This window comes from Hemitrygon akajei, chromosome 12 (genome assembly GCF_048418815.1).
Source record: "Hemitrygon akajei chromosome 12, sHemAka1.3, whole genome shotgun sequence".
Classification (NCBI taxonomy): Eukaryota; Metazoa; Chordata; class Chondrichthyes; order Myliobatiformes; family Dasyatidae; genus Hemitrygon; species Hemitrygon akajei.
This window is the reverse complement of record NC_133135.1, coordinates 66991600-67016045: the sequence shown is the minus strand read 5'-3', so window position 1 is coordinate 67016045 and position 24446 is coordinate 66991600. Positions and strand designations below refer to the sequence as shown.

Here is a 24446-nt window from a genome sequence, read left to right as displayed (position 1 = left end):
ATCAAGATTGGGTGTGTAGTAGACAGTGAGTAAGACTATCAAAGCTTGTAGTCTGATCTGAACCAGATGGAAAAATGGGCTGAAAAATGGCAGATGGACTCTAATGCAGACAAGTGTGAGGACCGACCAGGGTAGGTCTTACACAGTGAGTGGTAGGACAGTGTGGTAGAACAAAGGGATCTGGGAAATCAGGACCATAATTCATTGAAAGTGGCATCACAGGTGGATAGGGTTGTAAAGGAAGCTTTTGGCACATTGGCCTTCATAAATCAAAGAATTGAGCCCAGGAGCTGGGATATTATGTTGAAATTGTGTAAAACGTTAGTGAGGCCTGACTTGGAGTATTGTGTGCAGCTTTTATCACCCACCTACAGAGAAGGTGTAAATAAGATTGAAAGTGTACAGAGGAAATGCATAAGGATGTTGCAGGATCTGGAAGATTTGAGTTATAAAAAGATTGAAGGGGTTAGGACTTCATTGCCTAGAACAAAGAAGAATGAGGGGAGATTTGATAGTTATACAAAATTATAAGGGATATTGATAGCGTAAATGAAAGCAGGTTTTTTTCCACTGAGGTTGGGTGAGACTACAACTAGAGATCATAGGTTAAAAGTGAAAGGTGAAATGTTTAAGGAGAACATGAGGGGAAACTTCTTCACTCAGAGGGTCGTGAAAGTGTTGAACAAGCTGCCAGCACAAGTGGTGAATGTGATTTTGATTTCAACGTTTAAGAGAAGTTTGGAGAGGTACATGAATGGGAGGGGTATAGAAGGCTATGTTCTGGGTGCATGTCGATGGGATTAGGGAATTTAAATGGTTTGGCATGGACTAAATGAGTCGAAAGACCTGCTTCTGTGCTGTAGTTTTCTATGAATAAAAAGACAAAATGTCAACTTTCAAAAACAACACTAATCAGCATACTCTGATAATGAAAAATCTGATAATGATGAGAGTGACACAGGACTGAGATTTACAAACTTAACAAGAGACAGACAATATGGCTTACACCAGGAGTGAACGGTAAATTAATTGAAATGGAATTGGACACTGGCTCAGCTGTTTTAGTTATTCCACAAAATGAGTTTGAATGGCATTTCAAAGACACTGGACTGAAGTCTGCAGATATCCAACTAAGTACTTATGCTGAACAAGAGATAACTCCTGTGGGAATGACATTTGTAACAGTGAGATACAATGACCGGAAGTTACATTGGGCTTGTATGTGGTAAAAACAGAAAGCCTAGTGTTGTGGGGACATGATTGACTGAGACAACTACAACTTGATTGGAGACCCATCCAATCAGATCAGCTGCATGCCACATCTCCTACAAAAGAGTCAAGTGAAAGAATTAAGAAAGGAACTGGATGATGCCACAGAAATGTTCATGGATGGCAATGGAAAACTCAAACATATCAAGATAAAATAATATTAAATGACAATGCCACACAGAAGTTATACAAACCCCACTCAGTTCCTTTTACCACCTGTAATAAAGTAGCCTGTGAGCTCGATCACATGAAGGCTGAAGGAACTCTTTCCAAGGTTGAGTGGAGCCCATGGCAATGCCAATGGTCTCAGTCACCAATAAGATGGGTCTGTTAGTAGCTGTGAAGTTTTTAAGGTACTGAAAGTAGATAAGTACCCTCTGCCCAGGTTAAAGGATACCCTTGCAAACCTTTCTGGATAGAAACTTACACAAATGTGCTGAAAAGGTTCAAGCAGTGGTGGATGTCCAGTGGCCAAAGGATGTCTCACAGTTCTGATCCTCTTTAGGATTTGTCAATTACTCTAACTGGTTCCTGCCAAACTTATGTACTGTGCTCAACCCCATGAACTTGTTACTATAGTTTGGGAAGAAATTGCAATGGACAAAGCAGTGTGAGGAGGTTTTCAAAAAGGTAAAGGGAATGGTGACGTCAGACACTGTACTCACACATTATGATCCACATTGTCCAATGAAGTTTGCCTGTGACACCTCGCCCTATAGTATAGGTGCAGTCATGTCACATGTTATGAGTGATGGAAGTGAACACTCCATAGCATTTGTATCACATTCCCTGACCGATACAGAAAAAGATTACACATCAATTGGCAGAGGGCTCTTGAGCCTGGTTTGGGGTGTAAAATGCTTTGACCAGTGCTTGTATGGGAGAGAGTTTCCCCTTGTTACTGATCATCAACCCATAGTATCTATTTTCAGTCAATAGAACGGTGGTCCACTAACAGCTACAGTGCGAATACAGAGATGGGCTCTGTCTCTTGCAGGACACAATTACAAAATTTATTTCAAGAAGACAACTAGTCATTGAAATGCTGATGGATTGTCCCATTTATTCTTGGAAAGGGAAATAACTGAAAAATTTTCAAAAGAGGACACTCCTCTTGACATGTTCTCCCTGATGCAAATCGAGAGTCTCTGTTACAGCAGAGATGATCCAAAGGGAAACCAGAAAGACCCCACACTGTCTCAAGTCTACAAGGCCAGAAAATGGCTGGAGTGTGCAGCAGAAAGTCCAGTTCCCCATATTAACCAGCACCAGGATGAACTTGCCTTATGTGGGGATTGAGAGCTATTGTACCATTCAAGCTGGGAGATAAAGTGTCGGAGGAGCGATATATCGGTCCTCTAGGCATGGTCAAATTGAAGGTGTTGGCTCGGTGTTTTGTCTGGTGGCCCGGAATAGATTAGCAGATTGAGCAGCTTGCCATGCACCGTGCGGAATGCCAACACATCCAGAAGATGCCAAGTGCAGCACCTCTTCACGCCTGGGAATAGCCTGCATTGCGCTGGCAGAGGATTCATGTGGATTTTGCCAGACCATTCATGGGCACAATTTTCTTGTTCGCAGTAGATGCAGCTACAAATTTGCCAGAAGTGTTCACAATGGCCTCCAACACTGCCTCACATACTAAAGATGTATTGAGAAGCCTCTTCCCAAGGACTGGTGCTCCAGAACACTCAGTGACAATGGACCATAGTTTGTTGTGGAACAGTTTCAGTCATTCCTGAAAATGAATGGAATGAGACATATTACATCTGCATAGCACCATCCAACTACAACTGACTTGGTAGAAAGTTTTGTCCAGAATTTAAACAAAGCACTGCGAGCAAGGTCAGCAGAACACACTATACTTATACTGAATCAGAAGCTTGCAAATTTCCTCCATGCATATTGCAGTGCAGTACACTCCACAATCCACAACTCACCAACGATGTTGTTCCTGGGTTCTCCCTTGCGCTCTCTCCTCAAACCCAATCTCAGAAGGGGTATGCAGGAAATACAACTGACACACATTGAAGGCTCCTCAAACATGGCAGTTCGATGCTTCACTCCCTTAGTGAGGGATTACAGAGGTAATCAAAAGGGGGTACTTGGAAAGATTAAGGACAGAACTGGAAAACTCATCTACACAGTGGAGATTGTGTCTGATATCCTCTGGAGAAGACACTTCGATCAGTTGAGGAGGGCAGAGACAATTGTTAGAGAAGAAAGGTGTAGAGAGCTAGCAGATGCTTTTCCTGCAGTCCCAGTTTGATTAAGCATTCCTTGATTGTTTACATAATTCATTGCAGGTTACATGTAAAACTATGTGAATGGTATACATCATTATGTCACCACGTCATGCGGACCTTGCTTAAAAAACAAGTTAGACTCACATTCCTGGTTCTCTTGTTTTCCTTTCAATTAGTTTTTATGTTTTAGAGTTACAAAACGTAACAATGTCTATCTTTTCAATGTCTCCACGGACTGCAGAACATGGAGTGTGTCCCTGCCATTCCTTCCTGTCCCTGTAACCTTTGTACATTAGAACTTAATTCTTACAGTGAAAAGTCAGTGGGATTCAAGATGCAGTGCCTATGTGTTGTCCCTAACTTCTTCTAAAGGCAAAGACACTATATGGTGAATATCCAGTTGTCAGCCTGATGCATTCTTCTTTGATAGATCCTAACTTTGATCTCATTCTTGAGATTCTTGAACCACTTCCTGCCTGGGTAGTTCCTCTGCTAACCTTGAAGTTCAAAGTAAATTTATTATCAAAGTATATATATATATATGTACAACCCTGAGATTCATTTTCTTACACAGTAAGTTCAAGCAACACTATGGAATCAGTGAAAGACGGCACCCAACAGGATGGACTAACAACCAATGTGCAAAACAGAAAACAACATTGTGTAAATACAAAAAGAAAGAAATAATATATAAATAATAATAATTAAGCAATAAATATTAAAAACATGAGATGAAAAGTTCAGTGATGAGGCAAATGAAGTTGGGTGAATTTATCCCCATTGGTTCAAGAGACTGATGGTTGAGGAGTACTAACTATTCCTGACCTGGAGGTGTGAGTACTGAGGGTCCTGTACCTTCTTCCTGATGGCAGCAGCAAGAAGGAGCATTACCTGGATGCTGGGGGTCCTTGATAATGGATGCTGCTTTCCAGTGACAGCACTCCCTCCACGTAGATGTGCCCAGTAGTGCTTATGTGCTCATTTTATTTGACTATGGTTTCACTTCTCCAAGGCTAAGTAACACCACCCATCTTCTAGGAAAAGGGAGTGAAGAGAGAGCTGACTACAAGAAGTCACAAACAATTAATCTATGTTCTTTTGAAGTTAAGAAACATGCCTAGAATGAGAAAAATTAAACTCTGTTGGATTACTCAGTTTGTCAGTCATGATCTGTAGAGAGAGAAATAGAGTTACTTTTTTCAGGCTAGTGATTCTTCATCAGAACTGGAGAACCAAGGAAACAAGTGTGTTTTAAGTTGTGGAGGTGAGGGGCAATGGTAATGAGAAAAAAAATAATATCTGTAGAGACCAAGGAGCTCTCTGGCTAATCATAGCAAAGTCGTCTGAGGGAGATGAATAAAAGAAGCTGGAAAGAGAAACATCCAATCAGCTTGACTTGTGAGATGCAGAGCCCAGTGCAATACAGACAAAACGCTACAGGCTCTCAGCACGCCAGGCAGCATCTATGGAAGTTAATGAAAAACCAACATTTCAGGCCGTTTTTATCACTGTTAAGGCAGCTGAAAGCGTGGATGTTTGGGAAATGGAGGAAATGCGGGTGAGGGTAGCATCTATGGTGGAGGAAGGAAAACCCTGCTCCGTGATGTCATGGAAAGGAAAACTATATCCTGGAAACAGATGCAGTAGAGATGGAGGAACTGAGAAAAGGCATTTTTACAGGAGACAGAGTGGGAAGAAGTATAGTCAAGATAACTGTGGTAGTTTTATAAAAGATGTCAGCCGACAGTTCGTCTCCAGAGATGGAAATAGGGAGATTGAGAAAGGGGACAGAAGTGTCAAAAAAGGACCAAGTGGACTTACAAGCAGGGAAAAAGTTAGAGACAAAGTTGATGAAATTGATGAGCTCAGCATGGGTGCATGAAGCAGCACCAGTGCAGTAGTCAGTGTAGTGGAGAAAGAGTTGGGGAGCATAACCGGGGAAGACTTGGAACATGGACTGTTCTACTTAGAGGTGGGTATAGCTGGGGCCCACATGAGTGCTCATGGCCACCCTCAAGTCTGGAGAATGTTGAAGGAGCTGGAGGAAAATTTGTTGAGGGTGAGGACTAGTTCTGCCAGATGGAGGAGGGTAGTGTTGGAGGGGAACTGCTTGGTTCTTTTATTGAGAAAGAAATGGAGAGCTTTAAGGCCTCCTTGATTGGGGATAGAAGTCTATCAGGAATGGACTGAAAATGATGCAGTCAGAACCAAGGATTTGAAAGTTAGTGAGGAAATTGAGAGCATGCGAAGTATCATGGATATGGGTGGGGAGGGACTAAACCAATGGGGATAGAACGGAATCAAGATATGAGGACATGAGTTCAGTGGGGCAGGAGCAGGCAGAGACAATAGGCCTACCCAGACAGTCAGGTCCAGGTGACATTTAGAATGAGAAATTTTTTTTATTGGAGGCTACTTCTCATGGCTAGATAGTCCAAATTTAATACTCGTGCTTTCATGTTTTAAGATTTAAATGGGGTGAAATGTTATGGGTGTTGTGCATTGTGAATCTTAAAATTCTTTACCTAAGAAGGCTGTAGATGCCAGTGGAAGAGTAAGTTTGAGATTGAGTGATATTTTGTTATATTGTTGTTATATACCAACGTACAGTGTAAATCTTGTTTTGCATGTCATCCATACAGATAATTTTATTACAGCAGTGGGACTAAGTAGTACAAGGGAAAGCAGTAACACAGTGCAGAGTAAAGTGTTATAGCTACAGATAAAGTGTAGCACAGGTAGACAGTAAGGCACAAGGTGATAACGAGGTAGATGATGAGGTCAAGAGTCCATATTATCGTACTAGGAGACCATTCATCAGCGTTTTAAGGGAATTATGGGCTATGGGGATGAAGTAGGAAAACAAAGCTGAAATTGAAAATCAACCATTGAATTTATAGATTATATCTTTAATTTTGTTTGGGTATTGGTTGGGCCAGAATGGTCCCATTTTTGAGTGCTTGACTTGCACTGATGTTAGGAATCATTTTAATAACTGCTTGGAATTCCAGAGCTTCTGTATATTCTGCATGCTACATTCTTAAGTAGAATAATTAGAATACCCAATGGAAAAATTTTGTTAAAAAATGCAATTGTCATCAGTAAGGAATTTCATTCTTTTTAGAGTTCTTTAAACCCTAACAAGAAACAGATATTGCTAACAGCTAAAATAGATTTCCACTGAAGACTGCCAAGAGGCAGGCATATTTTATCATTAAAGTTTAAACATAGGCACATGGAGAAAACTATTGGCCAGATAAGTACAGGCCAGTTAATGTAAAACAATTGAGAACAGGTTGGCTGCCACATTCAAAATAAGCTGGATTGATATATATTTTTTTGTATTTAACATCCATACCACCTTATGACTTTTATCGGTCAACTTTGCTGGGTGTCAAGATTCAATTCAGTGGGTATTCACTTCTACAAATAAATAGGGTGTTGTAAAGGAGAAATTGTACAATTACTGAAAATCACCTAGACATTGAGGGAGTACATGTATTATTCTGTTAGTTACTGAGTGTGAGCATGAAAGTCCCAGGCTTTCTATTCAAAGTTAATTGATCTTAGCTCAGATAGTGGTGGGGAACTATGATTGATATGAGTATAACTGAGCTTGGGATGTTAAAGGATTCCTAAGGTTCCTGCTATAAATTTCTTTCACTGCATGGCCCTATGATAGAATGGTCTTCCCACAGTTACTGATTGGGTAAGTATAGAGAAAAGCCATCATGATTAAATATTGTGGGGCACTTTATACCAACATGAATCATCACTTTTAGGGCAGATGAGCAGTAAAGAAATAAAATAATACTTGATCATTTCAAATTAAAAGAGAAAATTAAAGACTTCATGGAAATCATAGACACAGCAGGGGTCTTTGCTGTATTGTCTATCGAAAAGATGGTTCTGAACTGGCATGTCTGTTAAATAGTTGACTTTTACACAAAGATTTATAATGTTTTTTAAATATTCTGCACATTCCACAATACAAGGGAAAGAATCACCTGGCAGCAATTAGCCTATGATACGTTTTAAACTATAATAAAGGAGAATTTGGGTGCTTAATTCAAAACGTTCCCTGGAAGTGAAAAGCATAACTGTTTCCTGAGTATGTACTGACAGTGAGTTCCCTGGAGATAGGATCTCATAAAAGCAGCAAGGGGCCAGAAACTGTGCTGTGCTCAAACTTCATATTAACACAGCTTCAGCACTAAATGACAACTTTAATGGAATTCAGTCATATGACAAAGGTAATCAGGTTAGATAGCTTGAAAGTTTTAAATCATCTCATCTCTGATTTGTTCAAAAGATGAAAAGAATGGGGTCGATATACGTTTATACTTCATCCCAAGTAAAACTAAATAAAACTGTTGGTGAAGAGCTATAACCACTGCCAGATTGCAGATCTACTGTATCTATAGAGCTGGCAAGAATTAATCATAATTCCAAGCTGGACTTGTTTCATAACTGTGCCCAATTCACATCAGTGTCTTTTGACAGTGAACACAAGAATATTTGCCTGTACAACATTGACATGTTGGTTAAGATCAGAATGATGAAAGCAGCATCCATCATCAAGGATCTGCACTGCCCAGACCATGCTTTCTTCTCACTGCTGCCATCAGGAAGAAGGTACAGGAGCCTCAGGACTCACAGCACCAAGTTCAGGAACAGTTATTACTCCTTCACCATCAGGCTCATGAACCAGCGGGGATAACTTCACTTGCCCTATCACTGAACAGCTTCTACAACCTGTGGATCACTTTAAAGGACTCGTCATCTCATGTTCTTGATACTTATTGCTTATTTATTCATCATTATTATTTACTTTTTTTCTTTTCTATTTAGATAGTTTGTTACCTTTTCCACATTAGTCATTTGTCCATCCTGTTGGGTGTGGTCTTCCATTGATTTTATTATGTTTGTTGTATTTACTGGGTACGCCACAAGAAAATGAACTTTTGGATTGTATAGGGTGACATACATGCACTTGACTCTGAACTTTGATATTAGCTTCAAAGTTAGTTCAAGAAGTTGTGGATTGAAACCTTTAAAGGCTTCCCTGCTACCTGTATCATCAGGATAGAATAATAGCAGAAGCATTCGGAAGTGTCAGGGAAATATTCCAATTGCATCTTCATTAGATTGTTTGAAGTGCAGTAAGTACATTTGTAAGCAATACGAAGTCAGATACTTAGCCTCCAAATTAATAATCTTGGGCTGAGACCAGGGCAGGAGAAGGTGTTAAATGTTTTGGATGCATGAGAATCAAGTAGTGTTACAAAGCCCTGTTCTTTCCTGGGAATGCTTCAACCTGTGCTTGATTTCCTTTGGACCAGTGCACCACCTTAACCAGTGTGATGATGCAGTGATCCCACAATGTTATATGGGACAGAGTTCTGGGATTTTGACCCAGCAATGGTGAAGGAACTGTGATGTATTTCCAAGTCAGGGTAGTGCATGACTTGGAGGACAACGTCCAGGTGGAGATGTTCTGATACTTTTGTTGATGTTATCCTACTACCTGGCAGAGGTTGTGGCTTGGAAGGTACTAGGTAGTATATAGATGAGTTGCTGCAGTGCATCTTGTAGATGGTAGAAACTGCTAATACTGTGTGTCAGTGGTGGAGTTGAGTGGATAGTTGTGGATGGGATGCTTTTTAAACAGGCTGTTCTGCCCTGTATGATTTTCAACTTCTTGAGTGTTGAAGCTGCACTTTTCCATACAAGTAGTGTGTATTCCATCACACTCCTGACTGAGCATTGTACTGTGGATAGTGGGCAGGTTTGGGGGGGGGGGGGGGTGGTGAAGAGATGAGTTACTCATGCAGAATTCTTAACCTCTGACCTACTCTCGTCATTTTTATTTTGCATATAGCTACTCCAGTTTAGATTCTGATCAAAGGTAACCCCTAAGATATTGATAGTGGGACATTCAGTGATAGTAATGCCATTGAATGTCAGGAATAAAAGCTGGATTTTCTCATGTTGTATATCATTATTGCTTGGCACATGTGCTGCATAAATGTTACTTGCCAACCATCAGCCCAGGCTTGGATATTGTCCAGGTTTTCCTTGTTTATGGAATGCTTCATTACTCAGGGAGCTATGAATGCTGTTGAATATTGTGCAATCAGGAGTGGAAAATCTCTACTTGTGACCTATGAATCTAACAGAATAGATAAAAGGAACCTGTAGATATGATGTATTTGGATTTCGAGAAGGCCTTTGGGAAGAAATGGTAGAATGGCTTGGTAGTTAGTGCTCCTACTACACAGCTTCAGAGATTGTATTCAACCTTGATCTTTGGTGTTGTCCTTGTGAAGTCTGCATGTTCACCCTGTGACTGTGTGAGTGTCGCACTGGAACGCTCAAGTTTCTTCCCATGTAGCTGGTTAACTGGGTACTGTAAATTGCCCCTAGTGCATGTGTTGCAGGAGTTGATGGGGACTTGAGAGCACAAGTGGATTAGTGTAGATGGGTGCTTAATGGTTAACATGGACATAATGAGCTGAAATGCCCATGTCTATACTGAATAACATATATGTAAGCAGTTATTAAAAAAACACCTGAGTCTGGTGATGATACACAGGGATGGATCCAGGATTATTTAGTAGTTCGAGGCAGAGAGTATGAATAAAAAAAGATTAGGGTGCAGGGCTGTAACAGATGGGATGGCACGGGAAATGGGGTGGTGCCCACAACTATTCATAATCATCCGCAGCGATATGAAAGGTGTGGACTGTTCGAAAGAACATTTTACATGAATCACATGAAATTAAAGTGCAGGTGTAGCCAGCGGTTCAGAAGGCAAGCTGTACAGGTAGTCATCCGGGTAACACTGGGTCCTGTTGCTGAGAACTCTTTCATAAGTGAGAAATGAACAAAAACAGTGTGTGAGGGAGGATCAGAGAGACCGCTGTGAGCGGGCATAGGAAGAGTGGCAGCAAATTGACCTCACTGACACAGTGAATCAGCAGGTGAGTCTGCTCAACACACCCAGCTCTGCCTGACTCAACCCTTTCCCTGATCGTGTGGCTCAGGGGCAGGGAGTGGGGAGAGAAGACATTCCCACCCATAGTGTTTCCCATCCGCATTCCCATCCGCAGTGGCAGATCCATCTCCATCAATTCTGCCAGTCTCTCAAATTCTAATTTGTATGGATGGAGTGTCAGGCGTTTGTGACCTGTGGAGGGCCTGTTCTGGCCTGTATTTCAAGAATATAAGAGTAAGAACAGATTTTCTGGACATTTATAGAGTCCAGATGAAATTGTATTTAGAATATTGTGTACTGATACCTAAAGAAGGATATATTTGTGGTAAAGGGAATGCTGCAACAGTCTATCAGATAAATTTGAGCAGCTGTCCTATGAAGAGAGACTAAACACACTGGATCTATAATTCAGAAGGTCAGAAATAACCTCACTGAAATTTACAAAATTCTTGCAGGGTTTGACGGGATAGATACAGAGGAGATGTTTCCATTGATTAGAGCTAGTGGTTCTAATTCAATGGAAATTCCATTCAAGTTTTCCAAGGTCAGTCTGAGCAGTAACTCTGGCCTCTCATGCCCACTAGCACATTGATCAAATATGATCATCATGTATGTAATGGACACGTGTATCTGCTGCATGTTTACTTACTTCCACTGAAAAAAAATACAGATCGAGAAGGAGGCCGTAGTTTATCCTCTGACCAAATTCAACTCTTCAGGTATTGGCTTCTCCCCGAGTACAATGTTTAGACTTTGTAGCTCTCTTAGCATAGTTATTCGAAATGGTACAGAATCTCATGATCAAATGCTATGGCTGATACACTCTAGAATGCTAACTTGAGAAGGTGATCACTAGGTTGGTACTGAAAACGTTCGTGCAGGACGATTTCACAGTTAATGCTGATGATGATCTTAGGATCACCTAGCGAGATATTCAGCTTAGAGAGGTCCACAGGTACAGCCTGTTAGACAATTATAATTTTGAGTTGGATATCAGCAATGTCATTTAGCCTTCGTGAAGAAGGCGGCAAAAAAACGAAACATAGTTATTCCAAAGGTATTGCAGGGCGTATTACCACTAATGTTCATACTCAAAACAAGGGGATGTTGTACATGTAAGTTCAAAGTAAATTTATTATCAAAGTACATATACGTTGCCATATACTACCCCGAGATTCATTTTCTTGCAACCATTTACAGTAGACCAAAGAAATACAATATAATCAATGAAAAGCCACAAATTAAGACTGACAATCAATGTGAAAAAGTAGGCAATCTTTGCATATAGAAGTAGTAATAAAAATTAATAAATAATTAATACGGAGAACAGGAGTTGGAGAGTCCTTGAAAGTGAGTCCATAGATCGTGCAGTCAGTTCAGAGTTGCAGTGAGTGAAATGATCCATACTGGTTCAGGAGTTTAAGGGTTGTAGGGTAATAACTGTTGCTGAACTTGGTGGTGGGACCTAAGGATCCTATACCTCCTTCCAAAAAGACATGGCCAGGATGGTGGGCGTCTTTGATGATGTATGCTGCTTTCTTGTGACATTTCCTTGTAGATGTGCTCAGTGGTGGGTGGGTTTTGCCTGTGTTGAACTGGGCCATATCCACCATTCTTTGTAGGTTTTTCCATTCTTAGGCATTGCTGATTCCACATCAGGCTGTGATACAACCAGTCAGTTTCTCTGTTGTGCATCTATAGAAGATTGACAAAGTATTAGATGACAAGCCAGATCTGTATGTTCTTCTGAGAAACAGAGCCTAAAATGCAAGGCTCCAGAAATTAAGACAACTAAGAGGTGGTCATGGACAGCAGTGGGATGGCTACAGAATTGCTTTGAGTCATTGGACTGGGCTCTGTTCAAGAACTCATCCAAGGCTCCGAATGACTACACTAGAGTTGTAACAGACTTTATGAAAACAGCTGTAGATCAGTGTGTCCCCACAAAATCATTCAGGGTCTAAGCTGGATGAACCTTGAAATCTGGAACTTGTTGAGGGCCAGATTAGAGGCATTCAAGTCTGGAGATTAAGAATCCTACAAGAGGAGCAGGTATGATCAATGGAAAGCCATTTGATGGGCGAAGTGGAGATTTTGGACAAGAATGGAATCAACGAGGGACACTTGACAGCTGTGGCAGAGTTTGAATGCCATAACCTCCTACAACGCTAAATCTTGCAACGTAGGGGACAGCAGAGCTTCACTTCCAGAGGAGCTCAATGCCTTCTGTGCTTGATTTGATCACCTGAACAGGGAGGAACCATCGTGCACCCCGACATCTGCTGATGACCCTTTAGTCTCAGGATCTGAAGATGACGTGCAGTCTGCCTTCAAGAGGGTGGATCCGAGGAAAGCATCCGGTTTAGACAGAGTACCTGGCCAGATACTGAGGACATATGCTGACCAGCTGGCGGGTATGTTCACAAACATCTTCAGCTTCTTGCTATGGCAGGGTGTGGTGCCCACCTGCTTCAAGCATGCTTCAAACATACTGGTGCCTAAGAAGAGTGTGATAACCTGCATCAATGTACCCAGTGGCACTTATATCCACAGTAATGAAATGTTTTGAGAGGCTGGTATTGAAACATATCAGCTGCTGTCTGAGTGGCAACTTCGATCTGTTCCAATTTACCTACCAGAGCAACAGGTCCACAGCAGATGCCATTTCATTGACTCTTCACACAATCCTGGAACTTCTGGACAGCAAAGATGCACACATCAGGATGCTCTTTTATCAGTTACAGCTCAATAACACCAAGCCCCAGGCCTCAATACTCCCTGTGCAATTGGACCTTTGATTTCCTCACTTGCAGACCCCAGCCAGTTCAAATTGGCAAAAACATCTCTTCCACAATCTCCATCAACACAGGTGCACCACAGGGATGTGTACCTTAGCCCCCTGCTCTACTTGCTCCACACCAATGATTGTGTGGCTAAGTACAGCTCCAACACCATATTCAATTTTGCTGATGGCGCCACTGTTGTGGGCCGTATCAAAGCTGGTGATGAATCAGCAATCAGGAGAGAGTTTAAAAATATGGCTGAGTGGTGTCATAACAACAAACTCTCACTCAATGTCAGCAAGACCGAAAAACTGATAGTAGACTTCAAGGGGGGGAACCAGAGGTCCATTAGCTAATCCTCATTGGAGGATCAGAGGTGGAGAGGGTCAGTACCTTTAAATTCCTGGGTGTTACTATCTTAGACCCATCATATCCAGGACCCATCATATAAATATTATTGCGAAGAAAGCACCACAACACCTCTACTTCCTCAGGAGTCTGTGGAGGTTCAGCATGTGATGAAAACCCTTGGCAAACATCTATAGATGTGTGGTGAAAAGTATGCTGACTGGCTGCATTATGGCCTGGTCTGGGAACACCAATGCCTTTGAATGGAAAATCCTACAAAAGGTAGTAAATTTGACACAGTACATCATGGATAAAGTCCTCCCAACCATTGAGCACACCTACATGAAACTCTGTTGTAGGAAACCAGCATCCATCATCAAAGATCCTCACCACCCAGGCCATGCTCTTTTATCACTGCTGCCATCAGGTAGAAAGGAACAAGTGCCACAGGACTCACACCACCAGGCTCAAGGACAATTACTACCCCTCGACCATCAGGCTCCTGAACAGAAGATGATAACTACACTCATCTATTGAGATGTTTCCACAACCAATGATCTCACTTTAAGGACTCTTTATCTTGTTATTTCAGGCTCTCATTATTTATTTCCATTTACAGTATTTATATTTTCATTTGCACAGTTTGTTGTCTTCTATGCTCTTGCTCTTTCATTGACAATACCCAATAGGTGCAGGAGTAGGCCACTCGGCCCTTTGAGCCAGCACCGCCATTCAATGTGATCATGGCTGATCATCTACAATCAGTAACCTGTTCCTGCCTTCTCCCCATATCCCTTGACTCTGCTGTCTTTAAGAGCTCTATCTAACTCTTTCTTGAAAACATCCAGAGAATTGGCCTCCACTGCCTTCTGTGGCAGAGCATTCCATAGATCCACAACTCTCTGGGTGAAAAAGTTTTTCTTCAACTCTGTTCTAAATGGCATACCCCGATTCTTAAATTGTGTCCTCTGGTTCTGGACTCCCCAACATCGGGAACATGTTTCCTGCCTCTAGCGTGTCCAACCCCTTAATAATCTTATATGTTTCAATCAGATCCCCTCTCATCCTTCTGAATTCCAGTGTATACAAGCCCAGTCGCTCCAATCTTTCAACATATGACAGTCCCACCATCCTGGGAATCAACCTCGTCAACCTATGCTGCACTCCCTCAATAGCAGAAATGTCCTTCCTCAAATTTGGAGACCAAAACTGAACACAGTACTCCAGGTGTGGTCTCACCAGGGCCCTGTACAACTGCAGAAGGACCTCTTTGCTCCTATACTCAACTCCCCTTGTTATGAAGGCCAACATGCCATTAGCTTTCTTCACTGCCTGCTGTACCTGCATGCTTACTTTCAGTGACTGACGAACAAGGACACCTAGATCTCATTGTACTTCCCCTTTTCCTAACTTGACACCATTTAGATAGTAATCTGCCTTCCTGTTCTTGCCACCAAAGTGGATAACCTCACATTTATCCACATTAAACTGCATCTTTCCACTCACCCAACCTGTCCAAGTCACCCTGCATTCTCCTAACATCCTCTTCATATTTCACACTGCCACCCAACTTTGTGTCATCTGCAAATTGATCCTGTTTACAATTACCGTTCTATAGATTTGCTGAGTATGGCCACAGAAAATAAATCTTACGGTTGTATGTGGTGACGTATATGTATTCTGATAATAAATTTTACTTTGAACTTTGAAGAAAGTAGAAGCACCACTGTGCTCTCATTGTAATAGCACTTACATGCTGGTCCCAGGACAGACCCTCTGATATATCACCAAGGAATTTAAAGTTACTGACCCTCTCCACCTCCAATCCCCTAATGAGGACTGATGTATGGACCTCTCGTTTCCTCCTCCTATAATCAATAATCAGCTCTTTAGTTCTGCTGACAATGAGTGAGAGATTGTTGTTGTGCCAAAATTCAACCATATTTTCAGTCTCTCTCTTATATGCTGTTTCATCACCACTTTTGATTCGGCCAACACCTATGGTGTCATCTGCTACTTAGCCATGAAACCCATGGCTTGAAGTTTTTATCTTAGTCAATAACTGGCTAAGGGACAAGTGTGCTTGTTATGTCAGGACTGCACATCAGGTACGTCCACATCTGATTCTTAAATATATGTACATAAGAATTAGTAGCAGAACCAGGAAATTTGGCCTTTTAAATCTGTTCTACTTCAATTCCACTTTTCCACACTGTCGCAGTATCCTTGAATCCTTTTAATATCCAGGCATCAATCAGTTCCTTTTCTGAATGAATTCAATAATGACTGAGCCTTCATAGCTCAGTGGGGTAGAGAATTCCAAAAAAATTCCCTTCACCTGGATATTAAATGGCCTACACCTTAATCTGAGACAGAGATTCCTGGTTTGAAACTCTGCAGCCAAATGAAGCTTCCTTCTGAATAGACACTATAAGAAATTTATGTTTTATTGAAATCACCTCTTATAAGCTCAGCTTTTCCAGAGAGTTTGATTTGCTTATTTCCAGCAAGGCTGCATTTTTTCCTCATTTTGAGGATAGCCAATTAAAATGGGACCCTCCATTACCGAAGAACAGAGAAATGGAAATTGTGAGTTTTTTCCCCATGCATCACCTGACTTAAGAGTTGGTCTTGGATAATGAAAATGCCTGACTTGCTTTAAAGTTTGTCTAACAGTTCTTTTGAGTACAAGTTACAACTTTTATGTATATTGATAACAATGTGTGATATTGGTTTGATGTTTAATTGCCTCCTGGTTAAGCAATGGCTCAATTTTACAATTATCGTCCTTGTTTTTCAATGCCTCCATGATCTCACCCCTTCCTATCCCCATTAACTCCTCTAAAATATCTGCACTCCTTTAAATCAGCCTTTATTCTACAATTTTACATCTGCCAAGATCCAAGATCCAAATCTCTGGAAGTCACTTCCTAACTCCTTCCACCTTACAATTTTATTTCCCTCTTTAAAAAGCTCCTTAAAACCATTCTATTTGATCATTTTTAGTCTTTTATGTGATGGCATTAATTCAATGTCAAAGTCGAGTTAGTTGTCACACACACAAGTACATGTGTGAATAGGTACAATGAGAAACTAACTTAAGATCATAAGACTATAAGATATAGGGGGCACAGATAGGCCATTTGGTCCATCGAGTCTGCTCCACCATTCAATCATGGGCTGATCCAATTCTACCAGTCATTCCCACTCTCCTGCCTTCTCCCCATACCCTTTGATGCCCTGGCTAATCAAGAACCTATCTATCTCTGCCTTAAATGCACCCAATGACTTGGCCTCCACTGCCATTCGTAGCAACAAATTCCACAGATTTACCACCCTCTGACTAAAGTAATTTCTTTACATCTCTGTCCTAAATGTATATCCTTCAATCCTGAAGTCCTACTCTCTTGTCCTAGACTCCCCTACCATGGGAAATAACTTTCCCATATCATATCTAATCTGTTCAGGCCTTTTAGCGTTCGGAATGTTTCTATGAAATCCCCCCTCATTCTCTTGAACTCCAGGGAATACAGCCCAAGAGCTGCCAAATGTTCCTCATACGGTAACCCTTTCATTCCTCGAATCATTCTCATGAATCTTCTCTGAACCCTGTCCAATGTCTGTATATTCTTTCTAAAATAAGGAGCCCAAAACTACACATAATACTCCAAGTGTGGCCCCACGATTGATAAATGAAAGAGTTGATATCTCCCTTGGCAGGGGTGTCTAAAATCCTAAGACATAGGAACAAAACGATGTCATTCATACCATTGAGTCTGCTCAGCCATTCGATAATGGCCGATTTATTATTCCATCTCAATTTTTTTGTTCCCTGTCCTCTCCCTGTAACCTTTGACATCTTGGGAATCAACAGCCTATCAACTTCCACTTTAAATTACTTGACCTCCACAGCTGTCTGTGACAATTAATCCCACAGCATCACCACCATCTATTGGCTACAGAAATACTTACTGGTACTTATTTCTGTTCTAAAGTGGCATCCTTTTATTCTGAGGCTGTGCTATCTAGTGCTAGACTCTCCCACTATTGGAAACTTGCTCTCTATCTCCACTCTGTACAGGCCTTTCAATATTTGGTAAGTTTCAACAAGATCCTTCTCATCCTTATAAACTCCAGTGGATACAAGCCCAGAGCCATTAAATGCTCCTCTCATTTCAATGAGCCCTTTCATCCCCAATTTTATTCTTGTAAATGGCCTCTGTATTCTTCAACACCAGCAGATCCTTCCTTAGATATGAGGGCAAAAACTGCATACAGTACTCCAGAATGATCCTGCACCTCCTGAAATAATCTCAGAAGCATCTGCCATTGCTGCTGTACCATTCATTCCATCTAGAGTCTCTTTACAGTCAACTTTGGCTAGCTCCTGTCTCCTGCATCTGTAATTATCTTTACTCAACAGTAATTCCAATACATCTGATTTTTATCCTCTCCCTCTCAAACTGAAGGATAAATTCAATCATATTATTATCACCATCTCCTAGGGGCTCCTTTAATCTTCCTAATCAAACCTAGTTCATTACAAAATACTAAATCCAGAATTGCCTTTTTCCCTAGAGGGCTCGTCTACAAGCTGTTCTAAAGTGCCATTTCACAGGCATTCTACAAATACTTCTCTTGGGATCCAGTGTCAACCCGATTTTCCTAGTCTGCCTGCATATTGAATTTCCCCATGACCACCATAACATTGCCTTTCTTACTGTCTTTGCTGTCTCCTTTGTACCCCACATCCTGGCTACCATTAGATGGCTTGTATATAACTCCAATCAGCATCTTTTTACCTTGCAGTTTCTTAACTCTACCCACAAAGATGCTATATCTATGTCACTTCTTGCTTTGGGTTTGATGCATTTATTTTTTTTTACCAACTGAGTCACCCTGTCCCCTCTTGCCTTTCTTTTTGAGAGAATGTGTGTTCTTGGATGTTTAGCTCCCAGATCTTCTGTCTGTGACTCTGTGATGCCTATGTCATTGTACCTGCTAATTTCTAACTGCTATAAGCTCATTTACCTTGTTTTAATATGCCGTGTGCCTTCAGTCCTGTACTCACCAACCATCTTCTCAGATTTGTCTACATGTTGCCTGAAGTTAAATTCTTATACCCTTGTAAACTTTCTGACTTAGCTTCGCAATAAGGGTTTGGACATTTAGGACAGGCATGAGAAATTCTTTGAAATTCTCTGCCCTAAGGAGATGTACTGGCTTTTTTAGCTGAGTACCTTTAAGGCAAAGTTTGATTTTGTTTTTGGATGTATGGGGAATCATGCAGGAAGGTGTCCTGAATGGAAAGGTCAGCCATGACCTTGTTGAGTAGTGGATCAGGCATGATGGGATGAAGGAACGCTTCCCACTTGTATTTCATTTGTTCTGTTCATATGTTTTTAAGCGTTTCAGATATGGATGGGCACTGTTCAGTAGCTCTCTGGATGAATTTTGATAGCATCTTTGAACAATTTGGTTCTGGAGTCTTCCAGGAGACAATATTTACAAGGTATCTGGCCAAGTATTTGGATCGGACAGTAGTGGAGAGATGCAAGTCTAATACAGGCAAATGGAATTACCATAGATCGGCATCACAGTTGGCGTGTTCGCCCACAAAATTCTTGACTGATTGTACTCTCTCCCAAGCTCACTGATACATATCAGTGTTCCTATTGAATTTTGTGGCGAGATTAGCCAAGTCAACATGAGAGTCATAGTCAAACTTAGGACCTGTGATCTCTGCCAAATGTATAGGTAGAGTTTAAACTTGCTGCATTGTAAGCATTCTGGATTGCTGTCTTAGAAATCAAAAACAGCTTTCATTTACTTAATGCCCTTAACACTGTAAAATATCTCAAGGTGCTTTTACAAGCACGATGTAACAAGGAACATACTATCCACATGAAAGCTGCTTACTACTGTTACACCGTTAATTTCTAGTTGTTATTTTTTATGACAAGTTTCATTCTGAAATAATGATCAAATAACCTATCTTTGCAAATTCATGTGGAGGTTAGAACCTGAATGCAGTTTCTAGGAAGTTAGTGATAGAATTAGGACAGAGTGTTTAGCAAATGTTAGATGTTTTCAATTCACACAGAGCCAAGCCTTGCTGAGCCAAACTCACACCTGGAATCATCCCACATGCTTACCTGGTCTAAATCCGGAGTGCTTATCACACTGGACCAAAGCATCCCAAGCTTACTACATGGTCTGGTTGGCATTAGGACTTCTGACAGTGCAGTAAGGAAGACCTGCCCTGAAAATTCTCTGAAAACTTTGAGAGCTTTGCCCCTACCGTTGTTAGCATTTAGAGGTGTAAATGCAATTTAACAGATTTTAAATGTCTCTGAATGTCAGACATTTAAGATCTATTAAAATGGAAATACACTCAGTGGCCACTTTATTAGGTTCCTCTTGTACCTAATAAAGTGGCCATTGACTGTATGTTCATGGTCTTCTGGTGCTGTAGCCCATCCACTTCAAGATTCGGTATATTATGCCTTCAGAGATGTTCTTCTGCACACCTCTGTTGTAATGAGTGTTTATCTGAGTTACTGTCAGCTTGAACCAATCTGGCATTCTCCCCTGACTTCTCTCATTAACATGGCATTTTCACCCACAGAACTGCTGCTCTCTGGATTTTTTTTGTTCTTTGCTCACAATTTTCTGTAAATTCTAGAGACTGTTGTGCATGAAAATCCCAGGAGATAAGCAGTTTCTGAGATACTCAAACCATCCCGCCAGGCTCCAACAATCATTCCACAGTCAAAGTCACTCAGATCACATTTCTTCCCCATTCTGATGTTCGGTCTAACAACTGAACCTCTTGACCATGTCTGCATGCTCATGCATTGAGTTGCTGCTACATGATTGGTTGTTCAAATATTTGCATTAACAAGCAAATGTTTAGGTGTACCTAATAATGTGGGTATTGAGCGTAAACGTTGCTTAGAAAAGAAAGTTAACTAAAACAGAAGTAACTACATTGGCTGTGATAATGGAAACATCACCAGTACATTTGGCATGAGGGAGATTGCAGAGCTTCTACCCAAGGCCAGGTTTTGGTGGGAATCTGTTTTACCAGTTAAAAAGGATCATATCTTGCAAGTTTTTCTGGTGGTTGCAAATGGAATTTTGCACTCAGCCATTGATTGGCCATAAATCCTTTGTGTTCTTTGAATCACAGAAGTCTGAGATTGGCAGCAAAGATGCCCTGTCTCTGATAGTAAAAATGTAGAATCCAGCCTTGTTGGGATTCCCCAGCATAGGAAAGAGGAAATCACCTTTCAAATCCTACGCTGACTAAAATTTAGGCCTGTAGTTTTGGAGAAAAAGTTATGTTTTAAATTATTTTTACAAAGCTTCACCCGTAGATTTGCCTATCAGAGGGATTTTCAGCAGCGTCTTCCACAGTATACCGTCTAGACTCATGGTCTGAATATGAGCCAGGTAAATGTTAGAAGAGTCCATGCCTTGACACTGACTGGGACCTTGGTCCAATGCAATACAGTTAATGTGGTTTTATTTGTCTCTTTACCCACAACTGACCTGCAAAACCTTAATATTTGCTTCAAGCTTAAACATATATTCCTATTAGACAACATAGACAACTCAATAAACCTAATTAATCTCTGTGCTCTGCACCATGGAGTGAAAAAGCATAGCAACTTCCCAATAGTGCTATACCTGAGATAGGGTCACTGATTTTCTTCTGCTTTTATACAAGGAAACCAAAGTATTTTGTGCAACATCACAAAATGGTTGGGAATCATTGATGTTAAGTCCAGTCTTTGATCCTGCCACATAATTTTCTTCAAAATGAGTGTGGACCACATGGTGCTTCCAAACTTATAACAAGGTCATTTAGCAAAGAATACAGTCATTGATTTCCCCTCCAATTCCGTCCCTCTACAAGATTCATTTCTTGTGGAGGGGATAAATATCTATCAAGCGGAGACCAATTATGAATGAATAAACTTTATCAGGCTTCCAGTTGGGTACAGGTATCAGTTTTAACCAACATTTCATTGACAAACTCTGTCTAGGCATGTCTAGTCTGGTGGTATATATATCCCTGTTGTACATCAGTCTTGATTGGTTAGTCCTCATCAAATGAGGTTTCCAGTGTCCCACCTAGTTTACAATCGAATTCCAGTTCTTACTTAGAGCGAGACCTTCGTCTTTGTTAAAATTCTTTTCCTCTAATTTTATTTCAATGGCTTCCTTCACCAGGTGGTCCCAAAGGCCATTGGCATGGTGCAGTAGTTTTGTGCCATCGAAGTCAGTCCAATGGCCATTACGAGTGCAATGTTCTGCTCCTGCCGATTTGTTCGGGTAACCCTATTATCTTTTTATCATATGCTGAACAGCAATTTTGGGCTCACTGCTGTAGTGATGTTCTGCTCTATTTTTCGTAGAGTTAAGATATTCTATTCATGCTAGAAAGGATCTCTCACTGAGCCAAAATATCAAAATGTCCTAACTTTGAAAAATTGATGGGTTGAAGAGTTGTGAAATATTAACTGTTTGTAAAATGGTAGAAAAGTTTGAGATCAATGTGACCAAGAGCATAGGAAGAAATAATCCTTCATGTGTCTCTTTGTGTGATAGTTCACACTGATGGTTTATTGCCGTAAATTGTTTTATTATCACAAGTGACTAGCCATTTCCTAATCTGAATAAGGCTGAGTTTAAAAGAAGACATCAGAAACAATGAAGAAAAGTCAACCTCTGAGCATTGGAGGGAAAAATAAAACTGGCTTCATTTTGAAGACATTAAAAAACTATTAAATTTGCTTTAAATAAAAATTAAAGCACTGTTTCAATTAAAAATACTGAAATTACAGCTCCTGTGCCGTTTCTCAAACATACGATTCTGCCATCTCTCTTCTCTGCTAAAGTAGAATGGCATAAACTGGATAGGCAGAACCCACAACATAATGTTGGGGAATCCCAGCACAGCTGGACTTCTGTGCTGGACACTACTGGATGCTCACCAGTAGGGTAGAGTGGTAAATGCACAGGCATCTGTCATCCAGCAGAGCCGCGTTCTGCGGTATTTCTGTGTAAATCTGGGCTGTATCCCACCAGTTCCCTTTGGAGTCATCAGCCACAGCCAGCTCTATTCAGGTCAGTATGTTCATTTCGATAGTTCAAACATCAATGCAGATCTTTGGAGAAGAGGTTTTCCTACTAACCTCAGCCCCAGTGCTGGGAAAAAAAAGCTGTATAAGTTCTGTACCAATGTCAGTGTTCCTTTTATTTGTGGTTTAACATGGGTAAATGTTATGCCAGGGCTGTACATTGGCAGAGCTGATGGACTTGTACCTCCAACTGAGTGGGCATTCCCTATTCTAAATTGGCAGGTTAACTGGCCACTTTAAGCTGCCTCTAATCAATTGGGTGATAAAATCTTGCGGGTGGAGTTAGAATTAATTGGGATACAGGGAGATTTAAATGGAAGTAATGTAGGATTAATGTAGATCAGTGGTTGATGTGAACTTGGTGAGGTAAAGGGCTTGTTTCCATGTTGAGTAACTTTACGTCACCCAAAGTAAAGATCCATGCTCTGGCAAAGCTGCAACTGATGGAAAGTTAAGGAAAATGAGGCATGGTTATGTTGAGTGTTCGAGATGAGAGGTTTCTGTTTTCTGGTTTGCATCACCATATCTTTGTGCACCTGAAAGCAGTGTTTGGTAATAACTCTTTATAAATGGATCCCCCTCAACTCTAGTCTTCAAACCATCTGTTGCCATAACAAGTGTCTTTTGGTACCACGGCTGCTTCTGCTAAAACTGCAGAAAAAAATAGGTCTTAAGAATTATAAGGATTTCACCAAAAAAGAGAACATGGGGGGGGGGGGGGGGAGAATAACAGTACCTTAGATGATGGCTGCATGTGAAATGTTTTTCCCACTGTCAGACTTAAAGTCTGCTTTAAATATTGCAAAGCAGCCCATGCTATCATGGAGATTTTACAAGTAAGCAATGTGTTTGAAATTGATTGAAAGTTTTAGTTTTACTAAGTTTATGTAAATAAAGTGCACCATGCCTGTTAAGTTGTTTCAGTCACCTTCTCCTAAAACAATATATATGAAAATGAGGTGCACTGCAAATCAAGCATGTGATGACTGTCTGGTGAGTCCTTTTTTTTCACAAAAAGCAAGATTCTATGCTGTTGGTAAAAGTTTTGGGAAAATGGAGCCAATTACATGCATTTTAGGTATGTGCTCTATTGGATTGCTAAAAAGGAAATATTTCCTTGCAGGGATGGATCTGTTGTTCTTCCTTTCTCTTCTCTAGCCAGTCCACGGAAAATGTTAGCTCCAGCATTGCTACAGAAACATGGTTCTCACTCACCTCAACCAACAAGCAATCAACTCAACACAGGGCAACATAAATCCTACCCAGTTTTTCAAAGTCAACTGATGCAACCCATTCAAGCAGGTACTTTGAAGTATTTTCTTTGGGAGAATACTGTATAAGCATAAAGTATGAAAATGTGCCAGTATAAGTAATAAATGTAACTTATGTGAAGTAAATTAAAATGATCTTGAATACTGTTTTTAAGAAGTTTCTTTCTTCTGGCAGACATTTTAATGTTCACGGATAATAAAAATTATATTAATTCAGTTATTTATATTCAAAAAAACCACTGGATCTGGTGATGTTCTAGATGAGAATAGCAATACGGTGTGATATTGGCCCAGATATTGCTCAGTCTTGATACATTATCTCTCATTAATCACCATATTAATTAGTTGCTATAGATTTTTCACAGGTTTGGTAAGAGGAGACT

The 24446-nt window shown here is 40.7% G+C and overlaps 1 protein-coding gene across 8 annotated transcripts in view; it reads left to right on the top strand.

Annotated features, from left to right (window-relative positions):
- Window positions 1–24446, top strand: part of LOC140737141 (zinc finger protein GLIS3-like) — a 339442-nt gene that overhangs the window by 296612 nt on the left and 18384 nt on the right. For all 8 annotated transcript variants that reach the window (XM_073063344.1, XM_073063348.1, XM_073063345.1 and 5 more), the window contains one exon: window positions 23916–24094. In XM_073063344.1, coding sequence (XP_072919445.1) covers window positions 23916–24094 — 179 coding nt within the window. The remainder of the gene's footprint in view (window positions 1–23915; window positions 24095–24446) is intronic.